At 59.7% G+C, this 24,088-nt stretch overlaps 1 protein-coding gene across 1 annotated transcript; it reads left to right on the top strand.

Annotated features, from left to right (window-relative positions):
* Window positions 1-3,067: 3,067 nt before the first annotated feature.
* GRK2 (G protein-coupled receptor kinase 2) lies at window positions 3,068-22,884 on the top strand. The gene is made up of 21 exons (XM_012452885.3): window positions 3,068-3,198; window positions 13,399-13,475; window positions 15,254-15,327; window positions 15,472-15,573; window positions 15,680-15,754; window positions 15,894-15,955; window positions 16,781-16,832; window positions 17,105-17,196; window positions 17,475-17,574; window positions 17,656-17,734; window positions 17,827-17,957; window positions 18,266-18,360; window positions 18,431-18,538; window positions 18,751-18,817; window positions 19,509-19,609; window positions 20,088-20,154; window positions 20,234-20,329; window positions 20,606-20,768; window positions 21,226-21,362; window positions 21,450-21,563; window positions 21,664-22,884. The coding sequence occupies exons 1-21, from the start codon at window positions 3,086-3,088 to the stop codon at window positions 21,826-21,828; spliced, it is 2,070 nt and encodes a 689-aa protein (XP_012308308.1). The 5' UTR covers window positions 3,068-3,085; the 3' UTR covers window positions 21,829-22,884.
* Window positions 22,885-24,088: the final 1,204 nt, after the last annotated feature.

Genomic DNA, 24,088 nt, shown 5'->3' with positions numbered 1-24,088 from the left:
AGGTTTGTTGAGAGAAGGAAGGCCTGAAGCTGGCCTGCAAAGGCAAGTTTGCAGTCGACCTTCCCAGGACCACCAGAGGGCAGCACCATCCCAAAAACCAGTCTTCCCCATGCCTGGGGCTCACACCAACCTCTTCTGAACCTGGGGCTTCCTGTAGTCCTTTTTCCTGGGCCCAGGAATCAATAAAGGGAGACCAGCCCCCCTCAAAAGATCCCAGCTTCAGGCCTGGCAGGGGGTGTGGATTGGGCTGTGGGTGGGAGGGGCTGAGTTTTCAGGTGGGGGTAGGAAGGTAAGGCCACCTCCTGGAACAGGACGGCTGGCATTTCAGAACCCACACACAGACTCTGGTCAGACAAGTTCATCAGGCAGAATATTTTAAATAGAGGCTATTCCCGAAAACCCTGGTCGACATGTGGCTGTGTTCACAGTCCAGAAGAGTCAGGGCAGGGCAGTGGGAGAAGAGGTTAGAGGCTTCATGTTGTGGCATCTGGTCTTGTTCCAACCCAAACTCCATGTGCCCCAAGAGCTCATTCACTCATTCATTCACTCAGCAAACATTGATGCCTTTGAGTCAGGTCCTGTGGTGAGCACTGGGAGCAAGGGAAGAACTAGGGGCACCAGTGACAGTAGGAGACAGTATGTACTCTTCAAATATATATATAGATGAGCATTTCCAACATCAGGATGCATTTTCCAATTGATGCAGACATGTAATTAGGCTTCACTCCCCACTGTCAAAACTTGCAATGATGCATCTTGCAACTGGTGATGGATAATAGGGCCTAGAAAGTGGTAGGTGTAGAATTGGAGATGTATATTGTTGGAGTCAGGAAGTCAGGGAAGACTACCTGGAGGAGGTGAGTCTTAGCAGATGAATAGGAGTTGACCAGGGAGGAAGGCACACAGAAGGGCTTCCGGGCCCAGGAAACAGCAGAGGCACAGAAGTGAGAATGGGTGGGTGAGTTGGTGGGGGATCTCCAGGTGCAGAGGATGGTGGCAAAACAAACAAGCTGGAGTGTCCAAGGTCCAAGTCCTTCAAGATCTTGACTTGCAGATTAAGGAGTCTGTTCACCTACTCTGCTTTGGGCAGAGTGGGGTGAGTCCTAGAGACCCTTCTAGGTCTGTCATTCTCAATATCCCTAGAAGGCCTGGAGAGCTGCTTCTTGGTGCCAAGCAGGCAGTGACTCCATCAGATCTAGATCTGGGAAGGGCATCTCTGGTCAGGGCCTGCATCAGGGCAGTGGCCGGCCATGGGGACCCTGAGAAGTAAATAGATTGAAGGAGATTCACAGGAGGTCAGAGAGTAGGCTACAGTGATAAATCAGATCAGAGAAGGGGAGAGAATGAAGGAGCAGTCAGGGAAAGGAAACCTGGGGCTCTGATATGGGTATCTGGGTGGCAGATGTCACCCACTGAGAAGAGGACCTCACCAGCTGTGACGTGCTCTGGTTCCAGGTTCTGCTGGGGCTGATCCAAGAAGGTAGCCTAGAAGTACACAGAGGTAGGAGTCTTGCTTTGCAAAAAGATCCTGGTTGCTGGTCTGCAAAGTGGTTATGAGATTTGAGCTCTATGTGCCCAGGGCTGGGAGGAGGGTCCTGTCACTTTGAAAGCAGAGAGGGGGTTGAGAGAGGGGCATGTTGAGATATGAATGCTGCCTTGAGATACTGGCTTTCCCCGCTCCAGGTGGACTCTCAGCAGGGTGGTTTTTCCCTGCCAGGCGCCACTGAAACCTCTGTGCCCTCTGGGGCTGGGAGAGGTTTTACCCTACATGTGGCACCATCATGAAGGAATGTCTGGAAGGGATGGGGTACAGGGAAGGGAGCTGCCAAGCATGCTGGCCAGGGACCTGGGTCTACGAGCCGGTTGAGGGGTGAGCTTGGGTGCAGGGTCCTTGATCCTGAGTGTGCCTCCTGTGCCAGGATTGGTTCTGGAGTAGGAGGGGTGGGACTGGGGATGGGGGAAGCCTGTAACTGGACTGCAGTTGTCAGGTCCCAGGTTCCGGGTGACCTACTAAGGATTCTGGGTCCAGTGTGGGCCCCAGGTTAGATGTCCTAGTCCTGAGTCTGTGTCCACAGTTCAGGGTGTTGGGTCTAGGACAGTGGTTTGGAGTCAGTAGTCCAAGTCTAGGTCTGAACCCTGACCCCAAGTCTAGGTTCAGGGTCATGGTAGTGGCCTGGGGTCAGAATCAAGGTTGGGGTCAGTAACCAGGATGGGATCGAGGTCATGGTCCAAAATCTGGATCTGGGACCTGTTGGGAATCTGGAGTGAGTGTCACAGTCTGGGTATGGCGTTGGAAACCCAGGGCTGTGATCTGAGGTCATGGTCAGAGTCTGAGGTGGTGGGCCAAGTTTAAGTCTGGGGTCCTGTTTGGAGTCTGGTGTCAGGTCGTGACTGCGTCCAAGGCCAGGGAGTCCGGGGTTATAGCCAGGGTCTGAGATGGAAGTCCCGGGATCGTGTTCCGAGGTCTGAATCTGTGTCTTGGTGAGTGTCCAGGGTCCTTGTGATCCACGTCTGGTGTCAGGGCCACGGCCTGATTGGGGAGCCTGGAATTCAGAGATGTGACCCGAGGTTATGGTCTGGGAGTGGGTCTGGGGTCGTCTTCGGTGCCGGGTTCCTGTCGTGTTCCAGGCCCGCGTCGCCGCCCAGCATCCAGGGCCGTGGTCAAGGCCGGGGGCTGAGCCCGCGGTCTCAGGTCTGGTTCGGGGTCAGGCTCCGCGCGGCCTCCAGGGGGCGCCGCCGCCCGCCCGGCTCGGCCCCTAGCGGGCTCGCTGGCGCTGTGCGCGGCAGGCGGGGCCGGAGGCGGCGGCGGCTCCGGGGCGCGGGCGCGCGGGCGGCGGCGGCGGCGGCGCCCCGACTGCAGTCCCGGCGGGAGCGGAGCGCAAGCCGGGGCCGGGCCCGAGCCGGCGCCATGGGGCGGCGCCGCCTGTGAGCGGCGGCGAGTGGAGCCGCGGGAGCCGAGTGGGGCCAGGCGGGAGGCGGCGGCGCCCGAGGCCGAGCGAGCCGCGGCCGGGCCGGGCCGAGCGCCGAGGGAGCGGGAGCGGCGGCGGCGGCGGCGGCGGCGGGAGGAGGCAGCGCCGCCGCCAAGATGGCGGACCTGGAGGCGGTGCTGGCCGACGTGAGCTACCTGATGGCCATGGAGAAGAGCAAGGCCACACCGGCCGCGCGCGCCAGCAAGAAGATCCTGCTGCCCGAGCCCAGGTGAGGAGAAGCCGCCTGCGGCCCCAGCCGGACCCCGCGGGCGCCCCGGTCGCGGCCCCACACCAGGGGCCCCGCGCTCGACCCCGCGACCCGGACCCCCGAGCCCGGTCCTCGAGACCCCCTGTCGGCCTCCGAGCCCGGAGCAGCGCGGCCTTGGCGCCTGCGGATCCAGACCCTAAGCCCCAGACCCTGGCGCCTGAGCCTGGAGCGCCCCAACTCCTGAGCTCCTCTGCCCCATCGACCCCCGGACCCGCTCGGGTACCCCCGGCCACCTTGCTGCCTCCTTATCGCGCTCCATCGGCCCCCCGCCCCGCCGGTCGCTGTCAGCCTCTGGCTCCCGCCTTCTCCCACAGGGGCCCTGTGCACCCCTTCATCCTCCTCCGAGCAGCCCTTGGTCCCCTCCCCTCCGCCGGCCACCATTTACCTCGCCTGACTATGTCACCCACCCTTTTGCTGTCCCTGTTCCCGGCACCCCCCTTGGGGTTTCTACTACCCCCACCCGTCTCTCCTCCTGTCTACACTTATGTGAGGTGTGGGGAGACAGCCAGTCTTCGGACTCTTCTCCCACCCTCTGGTGGGGTCGCTGTCCTGGAGTTGGGCTTGAGAGTGCTTTCAGGGCGGCGTGGTGTGCAGGACCTGGAGTGCTGCGGGCACCCTCCCCCTCAGACTGCGCTCAGGTGGAGGAAACATCCCCTGTGCCCTCTCCCCCACGTTCCTCCTCTGGCGGGCCCTGCATATGGTGCCCTGTGGGTGCTGTTGACCAGGGGCCCTCCCAGCACACCTGCAACAGCTGGACCTTAGCTGCCACCTCTCTGTAAGACAACTGACATCACACCTGGTATCAAAGTTTAGACTGTTGAGGATGTAGGTGCAAAAGTACACAGGATGTGGACGATTGCTGCGGTTTGTCCAGCATTTTATGACTGATAGTCTCTCTCCACTGTGTGAGCCTCTCAGCAGCTCGTGGGGTAGGGAGGACAGGTGTGGCTTTTGTCCCTGTGGAACAGGTGGGGAAACTGAAGCTCCAGAGGTGAGTGGCCTATCCAGAGTCCACAGGTAGTCCCAGGTGGCATCTGGCCAACAGATCAGGGCTTCAGACTTCCGGTTCCACATTTCATCGCCTACTCTGGCCTGTGCCAGGGAGCAGATGTGCCCGCCACGATTCCTTGTGTCGTGTGGCAACTCCTCGTGCATGCTTGACAGTTAGCCTCCTGGTGCCCACTGGGGCCTGTCCACACTGCTGTGGTCTTATCCTGTGACTCTGGGTCTTATCTTGCGACCCACCCTTCCCGCACTGGGCCTTGGTCTTCTCATCTGTGAAATGTGGATGGCGTGAAATGAGAGCTGTGACTCTGTGGTGTCTCTCGGCCTTTGAAGCAGCCGTCTCAGCCCCGGCTGACACTGCAGGGGTGCCATGCCTGTGGCCTTCACTGGCCCCCTCTGCCATGCCCTGCTCACTGGGTGTTCAGATTGACTGAACATCAAGCCTGAGAGAGGAAAATTGGTCTGCATTTTGAAAAGGCCGTTAGGGCCTTTATTTTTTTCTAAGACATTTACAATCAGATTTCTCAAAACAGGAACCAGACTGACTGTCAGCTGGGGGCTGTCCAGGGAGCAGTGACAGTTAGTACAGAAATGAGTTCAGAAATGACAAGCCACGAGGGAGGAAACAGGGGAGTCAGCCTCTAGGGCTCGAAACGGCTCTCCTTGGTGGCCACAGCCTCGAGATCCCCCTGCAGGATGGAGTTCTGCAACGTGTGAGGCGGGGCCTTTTCTGGAACTCTCTGCCTTCGGGTAATCTCTCCCCAGAATGCATTGCTTCAGATGGGGTGCCGCGTTGGCTGGACTCTGCAGGTGTTGGAACCCTGAGAAAAGAGATGTTCTTCTTCTCCTGTCCCCTTTCCTATCCATGGTAGTGATGGTGGTGATAGCAATAATGATAGGAATTATTACAGACTTGCTTATTTTGACATCTGTCATCTCAATTCAGCCAACAACCAACCTGTGAAGCTGGCAAGGTGATGCCTGGCATGTAGTAGTTGCTCAAGAAATACCAGGACTGTGTGATGCCCCATGCAGTCCTGAACAGAAACAAGGTCAGTTGGGATTCTAGAAGGACAGCAGGAGGCCCAGTCGGGCAGCCTAGATTTTCACATTGGGTCACCATCAGCAGCATGGCTTTCGGCAAATTGCCCACATCTGTGAAATGGACTGGAGGCGCTAGTGCCGAATGTCAGTATGCTGAGGCCTGGGAAGGGCTGCGGGCTGCCCTGCCTGGGGCTCCAGGGCTGGGGCATTGGAGGCAGGCCACCCTTTGCGTAATGCCTTGCACACCCAGGGGGGCAGAGGCTCCCCCACCCGGGAAGGTGATCCTGCTGTGTCTCATGTTTGCCTGGCACCTTCTGGTTTGCAGTGCTTTTTACTTCATTTTGTCCATTTGACAACTGTGGGAGGCAGACCCAGCAGGTGGGATTCTCCCCTTTAGCAATTAGAGTCATTGAGACTCAGGGATGGGAAGAGTCCTGTCCTCATCACAGAGGAAAGCTGGAATGGGGCCTTGGGTTTCTGGACCACACAGGCCAGTGCTGTTTCTCTGTTGTGCTGTACCCCCTCCACCCACACCTGCACACCACTGTTGTCGCCCCTGTCCGCATTTTGCAGTGTGGGCTGACTGGCGCACCTCATCTGGGGCCATCAGCTGTCACAGTTCACCAGGCTCAGCCTTCTCCGTGTTGGCTGGGATGGAGCTGCCCTGGCAAGGCTACTGCACTGAGGGGCAGCTCCACTTCAGGGCACCGTCAGATACAGGAACCTGTCTTCCCCATGCCCACAAGGTCAAGGGCAGAGGCAGGTAGAGGGGCTGTGGCTTCTCCCTGTGACAGGGTGCCACTGGGAATTGTTCACACCTTGGAGTGGCCCACCTTGGCAGCACACCCATGGCTCGTGCCTGGAGATGTGGCTTGGCCAGGAGCTGGGCTGGCATCACAGCTCTGCGTTCCAAAGGCTAGGGAATGGGAGTGGTTGGGCACGGTGCTACACTGAGTTGGCACAGGGGCCTCCCCTTCTGTCACCCTGTAGAATCCGAGGACACAGTCCCTTTCCCCGACTTTCTTGTGGAAGGGGCAGCGTAATGCAGCATTGTGTATCTGGAAGATGGGATACCTGGCTTCTCCCTCTGTAATACCACCAACTCACATGGGACCCAGGCGAGTCCCTTAGTCCCAGTGGGCCTGCCTCAGTTTCCACCTCGGTAAAATGAGGGGGCTGCTCCTTCACTCTCAGGGTCTGTGGTCTGGGCCTTGCCCTGAAGGAAGTGCTGTCTCCCTTTCCCGGCAGCCAGTAGTCTTGTAATTATCATCATTTGCTTAATATGACCACTAAGGCCTCACGTAATTAATCTCTGGGCTCCTAGCTGAGAACCCTGACTGGGCGGTCCCGGGAGGTTTCCCTGCCCTCCCCGGTGACAGTGGCAGCCCCAGCAGCAGATTGTCAGAGCTGGGTGCCTCTTGCAGCCTCCCGATTTCTTGGCTGTTTCCTGGTCCCTCCCCCACAGAGAGTTTCCTCCTTCCTGCCCCTTTCTGGCTTCCCCGTCTCCCCAGACTCTGCCCCTGTTCCTCCACTGCTGCCGCATTCCTGTTAACTCTTTGCAGCCAGAACTTCCTGCCTTCGATTTGTGGGGGAAGGGGTCCACAGGAAGCTTTTCTCCCTCCCTCCCTCCTTCCTCCATTCCTGCAGCACCCGCTGAAACCCTGCTTCTTCCAGCCTTTGTCCCTTACCCAGAAGTTTCCACTTCAGCGGCAGCGTTCTCCCGACTTCTTTCCCTGAAAACAAGATGATCTTTCCTGCAGTCACTCCCTCTGGGCCTTTGAAGCGCTGCCGTTCCCCAGGAATGGGACTCTGGGATGTCTTTCCCATCTGTTTTCCTTTCCAGAGCATGGGTTTCATTTATTTGCCATTAAGTCGCCCGCCCACCATTACCTGGGTAAATGGATTTGAAGGGAGTGTGAGCAATGCGGGTTGGAATCTGTGCAGGAGAATCTGGGATCTGTTAACTCAGAATGAGGTGTCCTATTAATGCATGATCAATTCCTAGTAGTAAGTTCCTGGTGACGTAAGGTGAAGGCACGATCCACAGCCAGCGTCTCCTCCCCATGCCTAGGTTACACCCAGGTGGGCTTGGCAGAGGGGCCGCGTGCTCAGGCTGCTGGTGGGTTTGGACTGCGCGTGGCTGGTTGCTGCTTTCAGGATATTATGTTCTTGCCTCGGAACACACAGCAGAAACCAAATCACAGTATAGCCCTTGAGGACGCACAGCCTCCCTCACACCTGCCCCTTCTTCCCGGGCCCCTTCCCGACTCTCCGCTGGCTCCCTATGGGTCAGTTTCTACTACTGGAGGGAGCTATATTCACGTTATTTCTACTCTGCTGCAAATGAGTTGCTAAAAATGAGGTGTTTGACTGCAGCTTTTTTCTGAAACAATAACATCCCTTCTCTGCTTTGCTGCTTACTGCAAAGGGACCTGTCTATGCTGGCAGAAGTGGCTTTTTCTGGTATTAACATGTTGGCAGCTCTGTTCCCTGGTGGGGACAGTTTTCTGACTCTAGAAACCATCTTGTGTTTGGGGTAGGGGACAGCCTCCTCCTGGGAACTGCAGGGCACGGAGTTCTGGAAGTTTGTTCTTGGTGCATTCTAACGTGATGTAGATTACGGTCTCCATGTCGGCAGGAAATTGCAGGGTGTGGGTGCTCATGTCATATTTGTGAAGAAGCCGTGACATTTGACAAGGCCGCCAGAGTGCCTCTTCCCAATCATCCCCGCAAGGGAGCTGCTTTGTGGCCGCCGCGACGTTCCGGAGCCCGAGCTGCTGCAGATCCTGGCTGCCTGTGCGGCCCCTGCTCAGGGCTTGCCTTGGACCTGACGGTTTGGGCTGGTCTTTCCCATTTGGTCTATAGGCCTGTCCTTGGTCCTTGAGCTCTGAGGACATTGTTGGCCCCAGGGAGAGTCATTGAGAAATATTAAGAAGCCCCAGGGGACTTCCTCCTGCTGCTGCCACCTTGGTGTCAGGTTTCCTGGAAATGCCACAGGGAGCACCTCTGCCGCAGCCACAGGCCCTGCTTCGCTGGCTGGTGAATGCTCGTCTCCCACGCCACGATGGTTCCCAGAGTGGCTGCACCAGACCTGCCAGGCTTGTAGCCTTCGTGCCAGTTCGCACCGTCCTGGATTAAAGCTTTAGCATCACTGTTGCACGAGGGGCACAGGAACCATGGCCCCTGGCTGCCAGCTGTCGGCCGAGGCTGCCTCCATCCTAGGTTCCTGGGAGTAGGGGCTACCCGCTTCCTGCAGCCCGTGGTCGGGGAAAGGAAGGCAGCCAGGCCAGAGGCTGGGCACGTGTCAGGGTCCTCTGACCCCATACCCAGCTCTTCCACAGAGGTCAAGGGAAGAGTGGAGGGTGCTGTGGTGGGAGGTCATTTCTCAGGGAGCCTTTGGACATTCTCTTTGCCACTCACTCACTGTGGGCTTTGGAGCATGTGGCCCAGTCAGCTTCCTCCAGCCTCGGTTTCCTCGCTGTCAGCAAGAGTGTTTGCCTCTGACTTGTCACCCCCTCCTGTTCACACAGCTATGGTCTCTGACCCTGAGCAGGAGCCACCTGAGAGAGCCCAGGCCACAGAGCGTGGCCTGGACTTTGCATTTCTTCTGAACCATGAGGTGCCAGAAGCTACCGGAAGTGCTCCCCTCAGTGCCCACTCCTTCCTGTCACCCAGCGCTCAGTGCTACAGCTGCTCACTGCCTTCTGTCACCAGCGTCGGACTGGGCCTGCTCTGGGAGCAGCAGGAGCTGGTGCAGGCTGTCCTCGCTGCCACGGTGCTGGGAGTGGGGCTGACCACTCCCTCCCAGGGCTGGGCGGGCCTCCCGGGCACTAAGTGCCTCTGTGCAAGGAGCCCTTGACTTTGGCAGGGCAGGCTTCAGGCTCTACCCTCTGGGCCGCAGTGGAGCCATGCAGTGCCTGAAGCTGGTCTGTGAGCAGGGGAGTCCCAGCCACCCCGCTCGGCTCAGCCCTGGCCACAGGCCCCGTCCTCCGAGGACACGGCAAGTGTGGAGAAGAGGCTCGAGCGAGACCGGTTACTGGGTGATTCCACTGTGGACTGTTGGTGAGCTATGGGGCGCTGAGGAACAGGGCTCGGGCCGCTGTCTCCCACGGCCCAGCAGGCAAGGCACGGCGGGCAGCATGGCCAGACTGGCATCTTAGGAGTCCCCTCTCCTGCCGTGTCCGCCAGGCTTTGTAAACGGCCAGTGCAGCGGTGGCGATTCAGTATCTCGTTGACATCTTCATTTTACAGGTGGGGAAAATTGACATTTAAAGTTTGTGACCAGGCCTGGCCTCCCAGGGAAGGAGGTGGGGAGGGCCATTTGGAACCCAGGCACCCATCCAACAGCCAGAGCAAAGGTGGCTCTGAGGCCCTTCCCCAAAGGCCTTGGGAACCTGAGGGTCCTTCTGTCTGGGACTGTTGAGGCCTCTTGGTTCTCCTGATGCTCCGGAGTGGATCTTGGAAGCCACGTGCCCCTGAATCTCAGGGTTGCTGACCTGGGTTGGGGCAGGGACACGCTCTGGGCTCACTGCCACTCCAGACTCTGCCAGTATCAGGGAGCGGTGTTGGAGACAAGGTGACCCAGCCCAGGAGGCTGCCCTGCCCCTGTGCCCTCCCATGCTTGCCACCCTGGCAGGAGCTGCCCCCAGTGGCATGTTCTTCCAACCTGCCAGTTCCCTTGGCTGCCAGACCCATGGGGATAGACAGGAAACCCTAAAATTGCCACTTTGGGGGCCTTCCATTCGAGGACTCTGCTCATGCCTGACCTTGTGTTTGGTTTCTTGCGGCGGCGGGGCAGGGGGGTGTTTATTTTATTTAAAAAACATTTTTTTCTTTTTAAGGAAGAAAGTAGAGTGCTGTGGGCTGGGAAGAATGCGGTGGCCATGCCCAGGGGTGGCTGCTGAGGGGAGAGACGGCCTCCGAGCCCCGGGTCCTGCTTCCTGCTGTTCCCTAGGAAGGAGAAAGGCCGTGCCCGACAGGTTCCCCTGGCTGTTGTAGGCAGGGTCACTTGGCGAGCATGCTTCCCCCTCGGAGATTTTGTGTGTCCAGTTGAGAAGTGGCAGTGGCTCTTCCCTGGCTCCTAGGTGGCCATTCCCTCTGCCAAGCTGGCAGCATTTTTGCAGGCTCCCGGGAATCAAGTCTGGAGGTCAGTGGGGCTTACTGCTGAAGCCCCACAGCTCTCATTCCCAGGACCATGCCTGGCTCCTAGTGGGTGACCCCCACAGGCTGGAATTGTTTTGCCTGTCATCTGCATCTGCCGTCTCTACCTTCCTCCTGACCAGCACCTGATCATACCCACTTGACCTTCCAGTGCCCCAGAAGACTGGCATTTTGTGATTTTTTTTCATTGCTTTTTTTCATCCCCTTCTGTGTCCCAAAACTCAAAATCTGGGTGCAAAAGCAGAGCACCCAGAGCTGAGGCGAGGGGTGGCAAAGGCCCCACCTTCCCGGCCCACCTCCCACATGAGATGTGGGCCCCTGGCCTTGTGGTTTTCTCCACGCCCCAGTCTCCCAGTGCACAGCCTGTGCCCCAAGGCCGCCCAGGGCCCAGGCCTTCTGTCTGTAGGCACTGAGGGCAGGGACTGTGTCTTTCTCAGTGAAACAGATTTTTTGTGAAGTTCCTGCTGTGTGAGGAGCACCAGTCTCTGTCCATTGTTTCCTGTGTCCCTGGGAGTCCCACATGCCGGGAAGCATGTCCTTGATGGTGGCTGGTGGCTGGTGGACATGAGCTGGTGTGTGGCCTGAAGGGGCGGCTGTGCCAGCGTGGACGAGGGGCCCATCCTCAGAGTTCCTGTCAGTTCTTGGAGGTCATCCTCGCTCTCCGGTCGGCGGGGGCGTGGGCTCTCCTCTTCCCAGCCTGGCAGGGTCTGTTCCAAAGGAGTCACAGTATGCAAACTCAGGGTCACCTAGGCCCATCCTTGTCTTTAGTGTCCTACTTCCTGTTGGAGACAACTTTGGAAGAGATCACAGCCCCTCCCAGCCTCTGAGGGTGGGGAGCAGGCGAGGGGGTGGCGGTCTCAGACCGTGCTCACAGCAGCCCTGCTGGCTCATGCTATCTCACATGGCCTTTCCTGAGGAAGGCTCGAACCAAGTTAGATCAGGGGCCAAGGCCTGGGTTCCACTGCAGCCCTTCTTGGAAGGACAGTGCCTAGCAGAAACGGATAGGAGCCCCCTCGAACCCAAGGCCAGAGGCCAGGCAGGGTCCACAGGCCAGGTCCACTCTGCCGGGAACCGCTCTGCACAGACTGCTCTTCCGGCTGGAGCTGCTGCTCTTCCAGACCCTCGGGCCCAAAGCCTGGAAGCCCTCCTGGGGCTGGCCTCATAACCCTTCTCCCCAACAGCCTGAGCCTTCTCCCACCCACCCTCTTCCCCTTCTTCCTAGCCAAGTGTCGCCTCTGCCTGGGCTTCCTTCCCATGGCGCCTCCAGTGGAGTGGGGCCACCACCACCCTGGGCCGAGCCTCCTGAGTCCTGCTCTCCCTGCTACTCCTTGGCTCTGAAGCCCCCTGGTTTGCAAGGCTCTGCCCTTGCTCTCACCATGGCCTTTGAGTGCCCTCTCCCCTGCCCTGTTGGCCTCTTGCTCTTCCCTGGGCATACTCTCTCCTGCCTGTTCCCATGTTCACCGACCTCCCTGGCTTCACCACCTGCTGACATTCCGTTTGCCCTCCAGGAACCCAATGGAGTTCACCTTCTCCACACAACCTCTCCCCAACCCAGAGGCCTCTACCCCTTCCCAAGGCCTCTGCACATGCTGTCTGGCATCACAGAGTCAGAACCATGCCCTGAGCAGGGCTGCCTGGAGCAGGGGTAGCTTACACATGATGTACACAGTGCCTCATGGGTAGATGTGTAGCAGGTCGTTGTGACCACAGCCTGGGTGGCCAGTCCAACCAGCTCTGGGCTGGGCTCCTAGGGTCAGGGCCAGGGGTGCAGAGAGGCAGGGGCCGTGCCAAGCACAGAGAGCCTGGACTTGTGGATCCAAGTCTCTACCAGCTGTAGTCTTTTCACGGGAGGCCTGCTGGTGGCCCCATAAATCCTGCAGGACCACGTGAGTGTGACATGGGCTCAGGTGTATTGGCCCTACAAGCCCCCAGCCCCACACATGCCCTCAGTATGGCAGCTACGCTATACCCCAGGAGCCCAGACTAGTGAAAACCAGATGCCAACCACCGCTGGCTGTTGGGACAGACAGGGCTGAGCTGGAGGTGGCCCAGGAGAGGGCAGGAGGGGACAGTTAGGTGGTATCTGAGGCAGGGAATGTCACCTGGTGTGGCTCTCCCAGACAGCGTTCAGTGTGGGGGTGAGATAAACAGGGTGGGGGTGTCGGGTTGGGTTTTGGGGATCACAATGGCCAGGCCCTCCCCTACGGCCATACCAAGGAACCCAGGGCAGAGGTCACATTTATATCTGAGCACTAGGGACACATGAACCAAGACATGGTCTTTTCTTACAATTTAGAAAATCGAGATGTAATTCATACAAAATTCACTTTATTATGCGATGTAGTTTTTAGTACATTCACCATGTTGTGCAACCCTTACCCCAAAAAAAAACCCCATCCCCCAGCCCCAGCAGCCACGGATCTGCATTCTGTGTCCGTGGATCTGTTCACAGGAGTGGAATCTCACCATATGCTACGACCCTTTGTGACTGGCTTCGTTCAGCCTCATGTTTTCAAGGCTCATCCATGTGGTGGCCCGTGTCAGTGCCTTGTTCCTTTTTATAGCTGAGCTGTGTGCCACTGTGTGGAGATGCCACATATATATCTGTTCATCAGCTCACAAACCAGGCTTTTGTGATTTGGCCAAGTTCCCAAAGTCAGCCGGTGGCAGCACTGGGACCAGACCCCACAGGCCGTGGGACTCTGAGCAGGGGGCCACCTGCTGGCCACCCTGGCCTTTGGGGACACAGCCTGGCAAGGGTGGTGCAGGCAAAGGCTTCCTCGAAGCCCTCTGGTCTGACCTGTGGCTGGGATAAGTGAGTAGACCCGACAGGGTGGCCTCCTTCCTGGAGGGAGCAGTGACACCACCAGCAGTGCCCTCAGCTCGTGTTTCTGGGCCCACAGCCCTGACGGGGCTCTGGGGGCTTCTGCTTACTGTACCCCCATCCCTCAGCATCCGCAGTGTCATGCAGAAGTACCTGGAGGACCGAGGCGAGGTGACCTTTGAGAAGATCTTTTCCCAGAAGCTGGGTGAGTATGGCAGCGGCTCTGCCAGCCACTGGGGTGGACTTCTTGCCCTACCCCAACCGGCCCACCTGTGCTCCCCAGTCTCTGGAGGTTTGGCCTCCCATCCACTCAGCGAGACCCCAGGGGTTGCTCCAAGTCTCGGTGACCCCACATGCCTCCCAGACCCTGGCCATCAGCCCAGGGAGCCCCGTGGTGGGGGTGGGGGCCCAGAGTCTTCCAGGGCCATCAGGGAAGTTCCTCCTTTGGGGTTTTTGTTTTTGAGAGTTGCAGCTTCCCCTTGGCGCTGCCGCAGCTGCTCTGAGCCGTTGGTAGAACTGACAGGAAGAGGCGGGGCCCTTCCTGTGGCGCCTGCTGAGCTGTGGTTGGCCCCGTCCCACCCCATGGGCCCTCTTTGTAAGCAACCTGCCTGGCGCTGGCCCTCCATTTCTCCAGCTGGTGTCTGATGCCTGCTGTCAGGAGTCTTATGCGACCCACCCTGTGGACCTGGCCCAGAGGGCAGGCTTGGGGCAAGTCTCGAGGAAGCAGGTGCCGGCCCCACATGGCTCTGATTTGGCCTTCCCAAGAACAGGAGCTGAGCTCTGGACAGAGAGTATTCTGGCCCAATAGGATCAAGCATTGGAGATCAGCCTGGGGGAGTCGGTGTATCAGGAAGCACAACATTTGGGTCCCAGGCCTGTGCCATGTGTCCTTGGGCCAGTTGCTTCGCCTCTCTGAGCTGATGATGTCCTTATCTGGGAGATGGGACTCATGAGTCCCACTGCACAGGCCTGTCAGGGTTAGATGAGAGCACTGTGCCCACTGTGAAGCTCCACCCTGTTCCTCAAAGACCCTACCCTAAAGGCCAGACTGAAGTGATGGCCGCCGTTCTGACCCAGGTGCCCAGGCAGTGTCCCTGAAGACCTGGGAGGCCACCCAGCATGAGCTCGGTCACCGTGTCGGACTGAAGGCCTGAGGAGGGCCTGTCCCCCGGCAGTGCTCGGGGGCCAGGTCCCAGGGCCCAGGCCCCTCATTCAAGCATGAGGACACCCTATCTGGGGTCTCCTGAGAGCCTTTCCCGCAGCCCACCTTGCCTCTCCAGTTTCCTGTGGCCCATCCCCTTTCCATACCCGCTTCCCTGAGCTCCTATCCCCTAACCTCTTTCCCAGGGACCTGCTACCTGGTGGAGGAGCCCAGAGTTCCACTCAAGCCTCTGCCACAGACAGTGTGTCTGACCAGCTCCCTGAGCCTCAGTTTCCCCAACTGGACCCACCCTCCCTGCCACTTTCTCAGACTGCTGTGCAAATCAGCCAGACAATGGAGGGGGGATGGGTCCAGAGGAGTGGTGTGGCCCCTCAGAGCCCCCTGCTCACCTTCCCCACATGCTGGAGCCTGACCTGGCCCTGGTGGCCACAGCATCGCAGGGCCCCTAGATGGGATCGTGTTGTACCTGCACAGCCCGCGCTGGTGGGGGATGTTGGCCTCACAGAGCAGGCACAGGGCCCTCCTGCAGTGAGTGGGGGCCCAGGTGCCAACCCTGGCTGCCCATCGCCGTCCAGCTGCCGCCTGGGGAAACAGATTTCAGGAAGAGGGTAGAAACACAGGGGCCCCAACTCGGAATCCAGGAATCTTCAGGTTGGCAGCAGCCTTAGCAGCCGCCTGGCCCACCCCCTACCTGGGGCCGAGACCACTTCTGCCACCTCCATACCCAGTTCTGCCCAGGGAGCCCCAAACCGTGCCATCTGCAATGATGGGAAGGGCTCTGAGAGAGGCGTGGCTCTGTGACCTGATACGGTTGCCTTCAGGGTACCTGCTCTTCCGAGACTTCTGCCTGAACCACCTGGAGGAGGCCAGGCCCTTGGTGGAGTTCTACGAGGAGGTGAGGCCCAGAGGCCCAGGCCCTGCTCTGGCTGGAAAAAGGGAAGGAGGTTGGGGCAGCTTTGTGGAATCCACAAGCCACCTGGCGTAGGCGCCCCTGTGTCCTGCTGGGCTATAGATGACCTGCGGGAATCCTATCCTCCAGATCAAGAAGTACGAGAAGCTGGAGACGGAGGAGGAGCGTGTGGCCCGCAGCCGGGAGATCTTTGACTCGTACATCATGAAGGAGCTGCTGGCCTGCTCGCACGTGAGTGTCCTCTACTGGCTCCGCGTGCTGGCCCAGAGTCACCTGTGCGTTGGGAGGGGAAGAGAGGACCCTGCGGAGAATTCATGGCCACTTCTGTCTTTCTCAGCCCTTCTCGAAGAGTGCCACTGAGCATGTCCAAGGCCGCCTGGGGAAGAAGCAGGTGCCTCCGGATCTCTTCCAGGTGTGTGCCTCCCAGTCCCCGCCCAGGCGAGGTCACCTTGGACAGCCCCAGGTCAAAGAGCCTGGTCAGCTGGGGGGCGGGGCCTGGGCAGCCATGGTCTCTAGGGGCTCAGTCACAAACTTCCAGCTTCCTCCCTTAGCCATACATCGAAGAGATTTGTCAGAACCTCCGAGGGGACGTGTTCCAGAAATTCATCGAGAGGTGAGCACGGGGTGGTGTGGAAAAGGAAGGGGGAGGAAGGGGCCACTCTCAGAGGGATGTGGCTGGTGTGGAGGGTAGAAGCCAGCCTTCGTTAGGCCCTGAGCTAGCAGGTGGCTGGTCCATCAGTGGCCCCCTTGCTAGGTCTCCTGAGAGGTCAGACAGGCTGCAGGTCATCCTCTCCCACCCTGCCCTCCTCAGCACCAGGCAGCTCACAGCCTGTCTCAGGCTGTTCTGTGGGAGCTAGGAGAGCTGCACCACCTGTGGCTCTTTCTCTCCTGAGGGCTATGTAGCACTTTGCTGGCCCACCTGGGCTGAGAAGCATCAGGGTCGGTAGGGGTGGGCGCAGGAGAGCACATGGCCCCCATGGCCCTCACAGCCAGAGTTGACACAGCGGGTGGGAATTGTTGGCAGATTTCGGCTAGCTTTAGGGAGTGGCTTTTTTAGTGTCACTGCTGCCCAGCCATGGAGTGAGCTCTGTGTCACTAGAGGTATGCTAGCAGGGATGGGAGATGCACTTGTCAAGGATATGGGAGCAGGAAGTCTGGGTTAGACTGGAAGACCTCCTTTCTATGCTGATCTGTTTCCAGCAGGAAGCCACAGCCAGGTGGCCGAGGCCTGTGCTGGGCACCTAAGCAGCCCTGGCTGGCACTGTGGGTGGGCAGGCCCTCAACATTTCATTCCTGGAAGAGGACATTAAAGCTCATGATGTTTCCACATCTACCCTGATGGGACCCCGGGGAGTGGCCGATAGGTGGGGTAGGCTCACAACAGCATCGTTCTTCCCACACCCTGAGTGGCCCCTGAGTCCAGGTTATTCTCTTCCAGCGATAAGTTCACACGGTTTTGCCAGTGGAAGAACGTGGAGCTTAACATCCATGTGAGTGGGGCTGAGTGGGACGTGGAAAGCCGTGCACCGTTACTCCTCTCCCAGGAGCCGGGCCTGGGACTTGGCTGAGAGTGGGGAGATCAGGGGGTGTCTGTCCTTCAGCCCCTAGGGCCATGGCTATGGGGGTCAGGGCCGGGATGCCAGCATGGGGAGGCTGGAACAGGTAAATGTGTGGCCAGGACACAGGTATAGAGACCGGTTACCTCTGCCTCACTGCCGGGCCCAGGCAGCCTGTGGTGACCGCAGCTGTCGCTGCCCTGCAGCTGACCATGAATGACTTCAGCGTGCATCGCATCATTGGGCGCGGGGGCTTCGGCGAGGTCTATGGGTGCCGGAAGGCCGACACAGGCAAGATGTAAGCACGCTGCTTGGCGTAGGGGGATGCTGGGGGAGCAGGGATCCTGGGAGGCCCTGATGACCGGGTTCCGCACAGGGCCACGTGCTGCCCCACCCACCCCTGTCTTGCCTCGCTATTACCCTCCTGCAGGCTTCTCTGGCCCCAACCCTCCCTGTCTCTGATTTGTGTCACAGGCTGGTCCTGGGTCTAGTCTTTTCCTCGAGCACCCCCAGAGGCAGTCCTGGGCCCCTGTGTCAAGGGTGGGTGTTGACTGTCGCCCTCTGTCTGCCCCGTAGGTATGCCATGAAGTGCCTGGACAAAAAGCGCATCAAGATGAAGCAGGGGGAGACCCTGGCCCTGAACGAGCGTATCATGCTCTCGCTCGTCAGCACCGGGGTGAGCTGGGCAGGCTGGGCCACTGCTGAGGCGCTGGAACCCCCATTGCCACTGCTGACCTCCCCTTCCCTCCCCTCCTAGGACTGCCCATTCATTGTCTGCATGTCGTATGCGTTCCACACGCCAGACAAGCTCAGCTTCATCCTGGACCTCATGAACGGTGAGTGCTGGCCAGGGCCCAGGGTGAGCTGGGCCTAAGCGCAGAGGCTGGGGCAGGATGCTGAGTGCTGCCTATGGGGCTGCCTCCCTCAGGTGGGGACCTGCACTACCACCTGTCCCAGCACGGGGTCTTCTCCGAGGCTGACATGCGCTTCTATGCGGCTGAGATCATCCTGGGCCTGGAACACATGCACAACCGCTTCGTGGTCTACCGGGACCTGAAGGTACATGCCCCTACTGGCCCCAGGCTGCGCCTCCGTGGCTGTCCTCTCCCTCCGCTCAGCATCCCGGCCACCAGACCCAGAGGAGTGGGGCTCTGGGACACGGCTGCCCTGTGTCTTCCCATCTCTTCCCCTGCACTTCCCACTCTCTGGGTCCAGGTTATGACTGGGGACGGGAGAGAGGACTCCACCTTTGCCCTTTCCTTGGGGACCCATTGTCCTCTCCAGTGAAACAGTGACCCAGCTGGCATCTTGCCTGGCTGGGCCCCATCCTGAGCCGTGCTGGGCAGCTCACTGGGCTTCCTCCACAGCCGGCCAACATCCTTCTGGACGAGCATGGCCACGTGCGGATCTCGGACCTGGGCCTGGCCTGCGACTTCTCTAAGAAGAAGCCACATGCCAGCGTGTGAGTGCCCTGCCACCCTCCCCCTCCTCACCCCTCAGTACTCCTACTCATGGCCCCCTTGCTCTCACAGGGGCACCCACGGGTACATGGCTCCGGAGGTCCTGCAGAAGGGCGTGGCCTACGACAGCAGTGCTGACTGGTTCTCTCTGGGCTGCATGCTCTTCAAGTTGCTGAGGGGGTGAGTGGCCTGTCCCAGCTGGGCAGGCGGGTCAGGCGGAGAGAAGCTCCTCCCCAGTCCAGGTGGGAAGCCAGAGGAGGGAAGCCCATAGCTAGCTGCCTTGGTGTTAGGGGTCGCACCGTCCCTGACTTTGCCCACAGCTCATTCACGCTGCCTGCCTCCATTTCTCCATTCCTGTCCTTTGACTTTGGTTTTTGGCCCCTCTTGCCCAGACATAGCCCCTTCCGGCAGCACAAGACCAAAGACAAGCACGAGATCGACCGCATGACGCTGACAATGGTGGGTGTGGGTCTCAGCGTGGGCCTCGGGGGGTGGGGGGCTCCTGTGGGTGATGCTGGCAACGGTGGATGCCGGTCTCAGCATGGTGGGGCAGGAGGCTCCTGTGGGTGATGCTGGCAACGGTGGGTACGGATCTCAGCTCAGGGCCACAGTGGGGTGGGGGATCCTATGGGGCTGGGGTCTCCTGTGGGTGATGGTGACAGTGGTGGGTGCAGGTCTCAGTTTGGGGCCCCAGAGGGCTGGGGGCTCCTGTGGGTGACACAGTGGTGGATGTGAGTCTCAGTGCCAGGCCTCGGGGGGATGGGGGCTCCTAACACTAATCATGGTGGATGTGGGTCTCAGCATGGGGGCTGCCGGGGGTGCTGGGGGCTCCTGTGGGTGACGTTGACAGTGGTGGGTGCAGGTCTCAGTGCAGGCCACAGTGAGGCTGGGGCCTCTTGTGAGTGTCAGGGTTGTGACTCTTGGTTCCGACCAGCAGGTAGAGATCTCGGCCACTGCCCCTGCTCTGGCCTCTGAGACAGACCTCCTGCCCCATAGGCTCTCGCCCTCGCTATGCTGTTGGAGCATGACTGCCGGGCGAGCTAGGAAGCTGCGCCCTGTCTCTCTGTGGGCCTGGGCCCCTCTCCCCTGAGCTGGGATGGGGTCAAGTGCTTTTCCTCAGCTCCTGCCTATGTCCCACTCCTCTCCAAAGGCCGTGGAGCTGCCCGACTCCTTCTCCCCTGAACTCCGCTCCCTGCTGGAGGGTTTGCTGCAGAGGGATGTCAACCGGAGACTGGGCTGCCTGGGCCAAGGGTGAGTGCCCTGGCGCCTTGGGCATGCTGCTGGCTGTGCCCCCCTGAGGACAAGGGCTGTGTCCAGTCACCTGGTGCCCCCTCCAAGGTCCCAGCCTCCTTGGAGGAGCTCACAAGTTGGGGCATGGCCAGCCCCGTCCAATGTTCTCAGGGTGGAGGGGCTGCCCTGGGGGTTGCAGCTGCTGGAACCAGCTGGTAACTGGCTTCCAGAGGGACCCTTGTCACAGACGATGATGATAGCACCTTTTTGTGTTTATTGAACATTTATTAAGCATTAGGCACAGGGTTATAAAATGTACCAGTGCTTAAACTCAAGAAGCCTGTGATGTAGGAACTGCTGTTCTCCCATTTGAGATGAGGAAGCAGCTCAGGCTTAAGGAACTTACCCAACTTCACAGAGCCAGAAAGTGGCTCAACCAGGAGTGAAGCCCAGGGCTCTGGGGAGGTGCTGAGCCCAGATGACCGGCCCCTCCCCACAGGGCTCAGGAGGTGAAGGAGAGCCCCTTCTTCCGCTCCCTGGACTGGCAGATGGTCTTCTTGCAGAAGGTAAAAGTCTGTAGCAGGGGCTTGGGGGCTCCGCACCCCTACCCCCAAACTAATGCCCATGACCCCTGTTCTGCTGCAGTACCCTCCCCCGCTGATCCCCCCACGAGGGGAGGTGAATGCAGCTGACGCCTTCGACATTGGCTCCTTTGATGAGGAGGACACAAAAGGAATCAAGGTACTGGGCCTTGCCTGGCCTCTTGCACCTGGGCTCTGATCCTGGCCTGGGGGTGGATCTCTGTCCCTTCTTGCCACCTGTGATTCCCTGTGCCAGCCCTGCCAGCTTGTGAGCCTCAGCTCCTCCACAGCCAACTTCCCTGGGGGTAGCACTTGCCCTGATCATCCCTACCCAGGGCCTTGGGTCTGGGCAGCCTGTAGCTGAGGGTATTCCAGCATCTGATGGTGTTCTGGCATCTGTCTATCCATGTGCCTCTGTCCTGTCCACCTGGTAAAGTTACTGGACAGTGACCAGGAGCTCTACCGCAACTTCCCCCTCACCATCTCGGAGCGGTGGCAGCAGGAGGTGGCAGAGACCGTCTTTGACACCATCAATGCTGAGACAGACCGGCTGGAGGCCCGCAAGAAAGCCAAGAACAAGCAGCTGGGCCACGAGGAAGGTGAGGATCGCCAGCTGCTGTGGCACCAGGCCCCCGCCTGCTTAGGAGTGAGCAGTTGGCTCGGGTTTAAGGAACTCGCCCTGGATCACAGCCAGAAAGTGGCCGCTTTGGGATGGAAACCCAGGCCGGAGTCAGGCGTGGTGGTTCACGCCTATAATCCCAGCACTTTGGGAGGCTGAGGACCGTAGATCACTTGAGGTCAGGAGTTCGAGACCAGCCTGGCCAACATGGTGAAACCCTGTGTCTACCAAAAAATTACCCGGGCACGGTGGCACGCGCCTGTACTCCCAGCTACCCGGGAGGCTGAGGTGGGAGGATAGCTTGAACCCGGGAGGTGGAGGTTGCAGTGAGCCAAGATTGCGCCACTGCCTGGGCGACAGAGCGGAGACCCTGTCTCAAAACAACAAAAAAGCAACCTAGGCTGGGCCGGCTGAGCCTCCTTTGTCTCTCGCCTCAGACTACGCCCTGGGCAAGGACTGCATCATGCATGGCTACATGTCCAAGATGGGCAACCCCTTCCTGACCCAGTGGCAGCGGCGGTACTTCTACCTGTTCCCCAACCGCCTCGAGTGGCGGGGTGAGGGCGAGGCCCCGGTAAGGAGCCCGCGCGGGGTCGGGAGCCGGGCTTCTGGGTGGCTGGAGGGCCGGCCCTTACCCGCACCACCGTCCCTGGCCCTGCAGCAGAGCCTGCTGACCATGGAGGAGATCCAGTCGGTGGAGGAGACACAGATCAAGGAGCGCAAGTGCCTGCTCCTCAAGATCCGCGGTGGGAAGCAGTTCGTGTTGCAGTGCGATGTGAGTGGGGTCTGGGACGGGGGTGGGAGGGCCGAGGGGCCGGGCCGGGCCAGGCAGGCTCCGGAGAGCCCCAGCTGACAGCTGGGCTTGGTGTGTGCAGAGCGACCCTGAGCTGGTGCAGTGGAAGAAGGAGCTGCGCGACGCCTACCGTGAGGCCCAGCAGCTGGTGCAGCGGGTGCCCAAGATGAAGAACAAGCCGCGCTCGCCCGTGGTGGAGCTGAGCAAGGTGCCGCTGGTCCAGCGTGGCAGTGCCAATGGCCTCTGACCCGCCCGCCTGCCTTTTATAAACCTCTAATTTATTTTGTTGAATTTTTATTATTTGTTTTCCCGCCAAGCGGAAAAGGTTTTATTTTATAATTATTGTGATTTCCTGTGGCCCCAGCCTGGCCCAGCCCCCCAGGAGAGGCCCGCTTGCCTCGGCTCCTGCTGCACCAACCCAGCCGCTGCCCGGCACCCTCCGTCCTGACCCCAGGGGCTGCCCGCTCCCAGTGTCTTCCTGTGGGGGAAGAGTGCAGCCCTCCCACCCCTTCCCCGAGGGATGATGCCATGCCAAGTTGTGCCACCCTGGGCTCTGTGGGCTGTGCTCTGTGCCAATGGGCACTGCTGGGTGGTCCAACCTCCCTCACCAGGGGCAGGTGCAGCACAGGGATCCGACTTGAATTTTCCTGCTGCAGAGGGGCAGGCCCTGCACTATCCTGCCCCATGGTGTTAGCGAGAGGAGGGGCTCCTGTGCCCTTATTCAGGAAAAGCCTCTGTGTCACTGGCTGCCTCCACTCCCACTTCCTGGACACTGCGGGGCTCGGCCAAGAGGGTGGCACTGGCGGCAGGTGCTGCTACCCTCCCTGAGGTCCTCTCTTGCCCCCACCCTCAGCTCCTGGGCTCAGGGACCACAGCAAGGCAACTGCGGATTGGGCCATAATGGCCTGGCCTGGCCTGAGGTCTCCCTGATGCTGGGCCAGATGCCACCCTATCTGCCCACAGTGCCAGCCGGGTGGGCAGGCAGTGCAGCAAGGAGGCGAACTGGGGCCCGTCAGTGTACCCTCCGCCCCAGCCCATCAGTGTGCCCCCACCCGGGCTGGCCAGCCCCACAGCCCACGTCCTGTCAGTGCCGCTGCCTCGGGGTGCCGCCTCGCCCACCGCATGCCCCCTCGTGCCAGTCGCGCTGCCTGTGTGGTGTTGCGCCTCCTCCCCCTCGGGGCTGGGTTGGCGCACCCTCCCCTCCCGTCTACTCATTCCCCGGGGCGTTTCTTTGCCGATTTTTGAATGTGATTTTAAAGAGTAAAAAATGAGACTATGCGTTTTTATAAAAAATGGTGCCTGAGTTGGCTGTCTCAGACTCTTTTTGTACCTAGTGACCGCTTTTCAGCTTCTGCTGGGCTGGGGCCCGCAGGGGAGGGTCTCGGTGGTACCAGGTCCCCTCCACTGCCATGGCTTCCAGAGCAGCCTGCTCAGGCTCAGGCCGTCTTCCCGGTGGGGTGAAGCAGTGGATCCCACCCTGCCTCCGTCCCTCCCAGCTGATAGTCTTCCCGCTTAGTGACTGTCCAGCACCCATCCCTCACCTTTTCCAGGGAAGAGAGGGCAGCTTCTGCCACTTCCCAGGTAAGCAGGAGGAGGTGCCAGCACTGTTATGCCTGGGGCAGTGTCTGGGCTGACTGGGACCGTCTCAGGCTCATAGAGCACCCCTGCACGGCAGGCACCAAGCTGAGGCCCCTCCCCAGAGACAAGGCACCTCTGGGCCCTTGGCCAGCTCTGGCTTTGGCCTCTCTGGCCTCACTGTGCAGCCCTAGTAGTGGTCCCTGAGGCCTGAGGGAAACCCCAGCACCAGGCCTCTCCTCTACCGAGAGGCTACTGTCAACTTCCCTTTCCCCACATCCCTGCCTTGCAGGCCCCTGGAGTGACTGAACAGATAGATACATGTTGCTGCCCACTCCACACAGGGCTCTGCTGGGCATGACTGGGGCCCATGGCCAAAGCACAGCAGGCCAGGCAGAGAAGGGAAGCAGGCAGCTGGACAGGGTACTCTGGGCTGGTTACCAAAGAGTCAGGGGCAATGGCCTTTGAACTGAGCCTCCAGCATTGGGGTGGGAAGGAGGGAGGACATTTCTGAGGCAGGGAAGGGCCAGGCACTCATGAGTGGCTCGGGCTGGCCAGAGGACCATGGGAAGGAGCACTGAATGCCAGGCTTAACCTAGCCCGGAGCCAGATGTGTGCTCAGGAACTGCAGAATGAAGGTACAAACAACATGGAGTCCAGACCTGCCTGCTCTGGGAGCCCTTGAAGGCACCGAACAGGGCCGAGGGTGGTGAGAGCTCGCTCTAAAGTGATTGCCTGGTTACTGAGTGCAGGATGTGGGGAGGGAGGCAAAGAACAGGAGGCAGGGAGACAGACCGCTGCAGTGGGAGAGGAAGAGATGAAAAGAGGTCAGACGGGAAGAACGTGGTCCAACAGGAACAGGCTGAACTTGGGGCTGAGCGAGGCGGGAGTCAGGGGAAAGGGGTAGGTGTGATTGGGTTGCCTTCAGACAC

This window comes from Aotus nancymaae, unplaced genomic scaffold (assembly GCF_030222135.1).
Source record: "Aotus nancymaae isolate 86718 unplaced genomic scaffold, 86718_ANA_hifiasm-v0.15.2.pri h1tg000059l, whole genome shotgun sequence".
NCBI lineage: Eukaryota > Metazoa > Chordata > Mammalia > Primates > Aotidae > Aotus > Aotus nancymaae.
This window is presented reverse-complemented; position numbering and strand designations above follow the sequence as displayed.

Bases quoted from the DNA above. Each gene is read 5' to 3' on its own strand.
- GRK2 (XM_012452885.3), top strand. From the start codon at position 3,086: ATGGCGGACCTGGAGGCGGTGCTGGCCGACGTGAGCTACCTGATGGCC. The intron at 17,575-17,655 runs GTGAGCTGGGCA...CTCCCCTCCTAG, and splicing joins TCTCGCTCGTCAGCACCGGG to GACTGCCCATTCATTGTCTG. The intron at 20,330-20,605 runs GTACTGGGCCTT...CACCTGGTAAAG, and splicing joins AGGACACAAAAGGAATCAAG to TTACTGGACAGTGACCAGGA.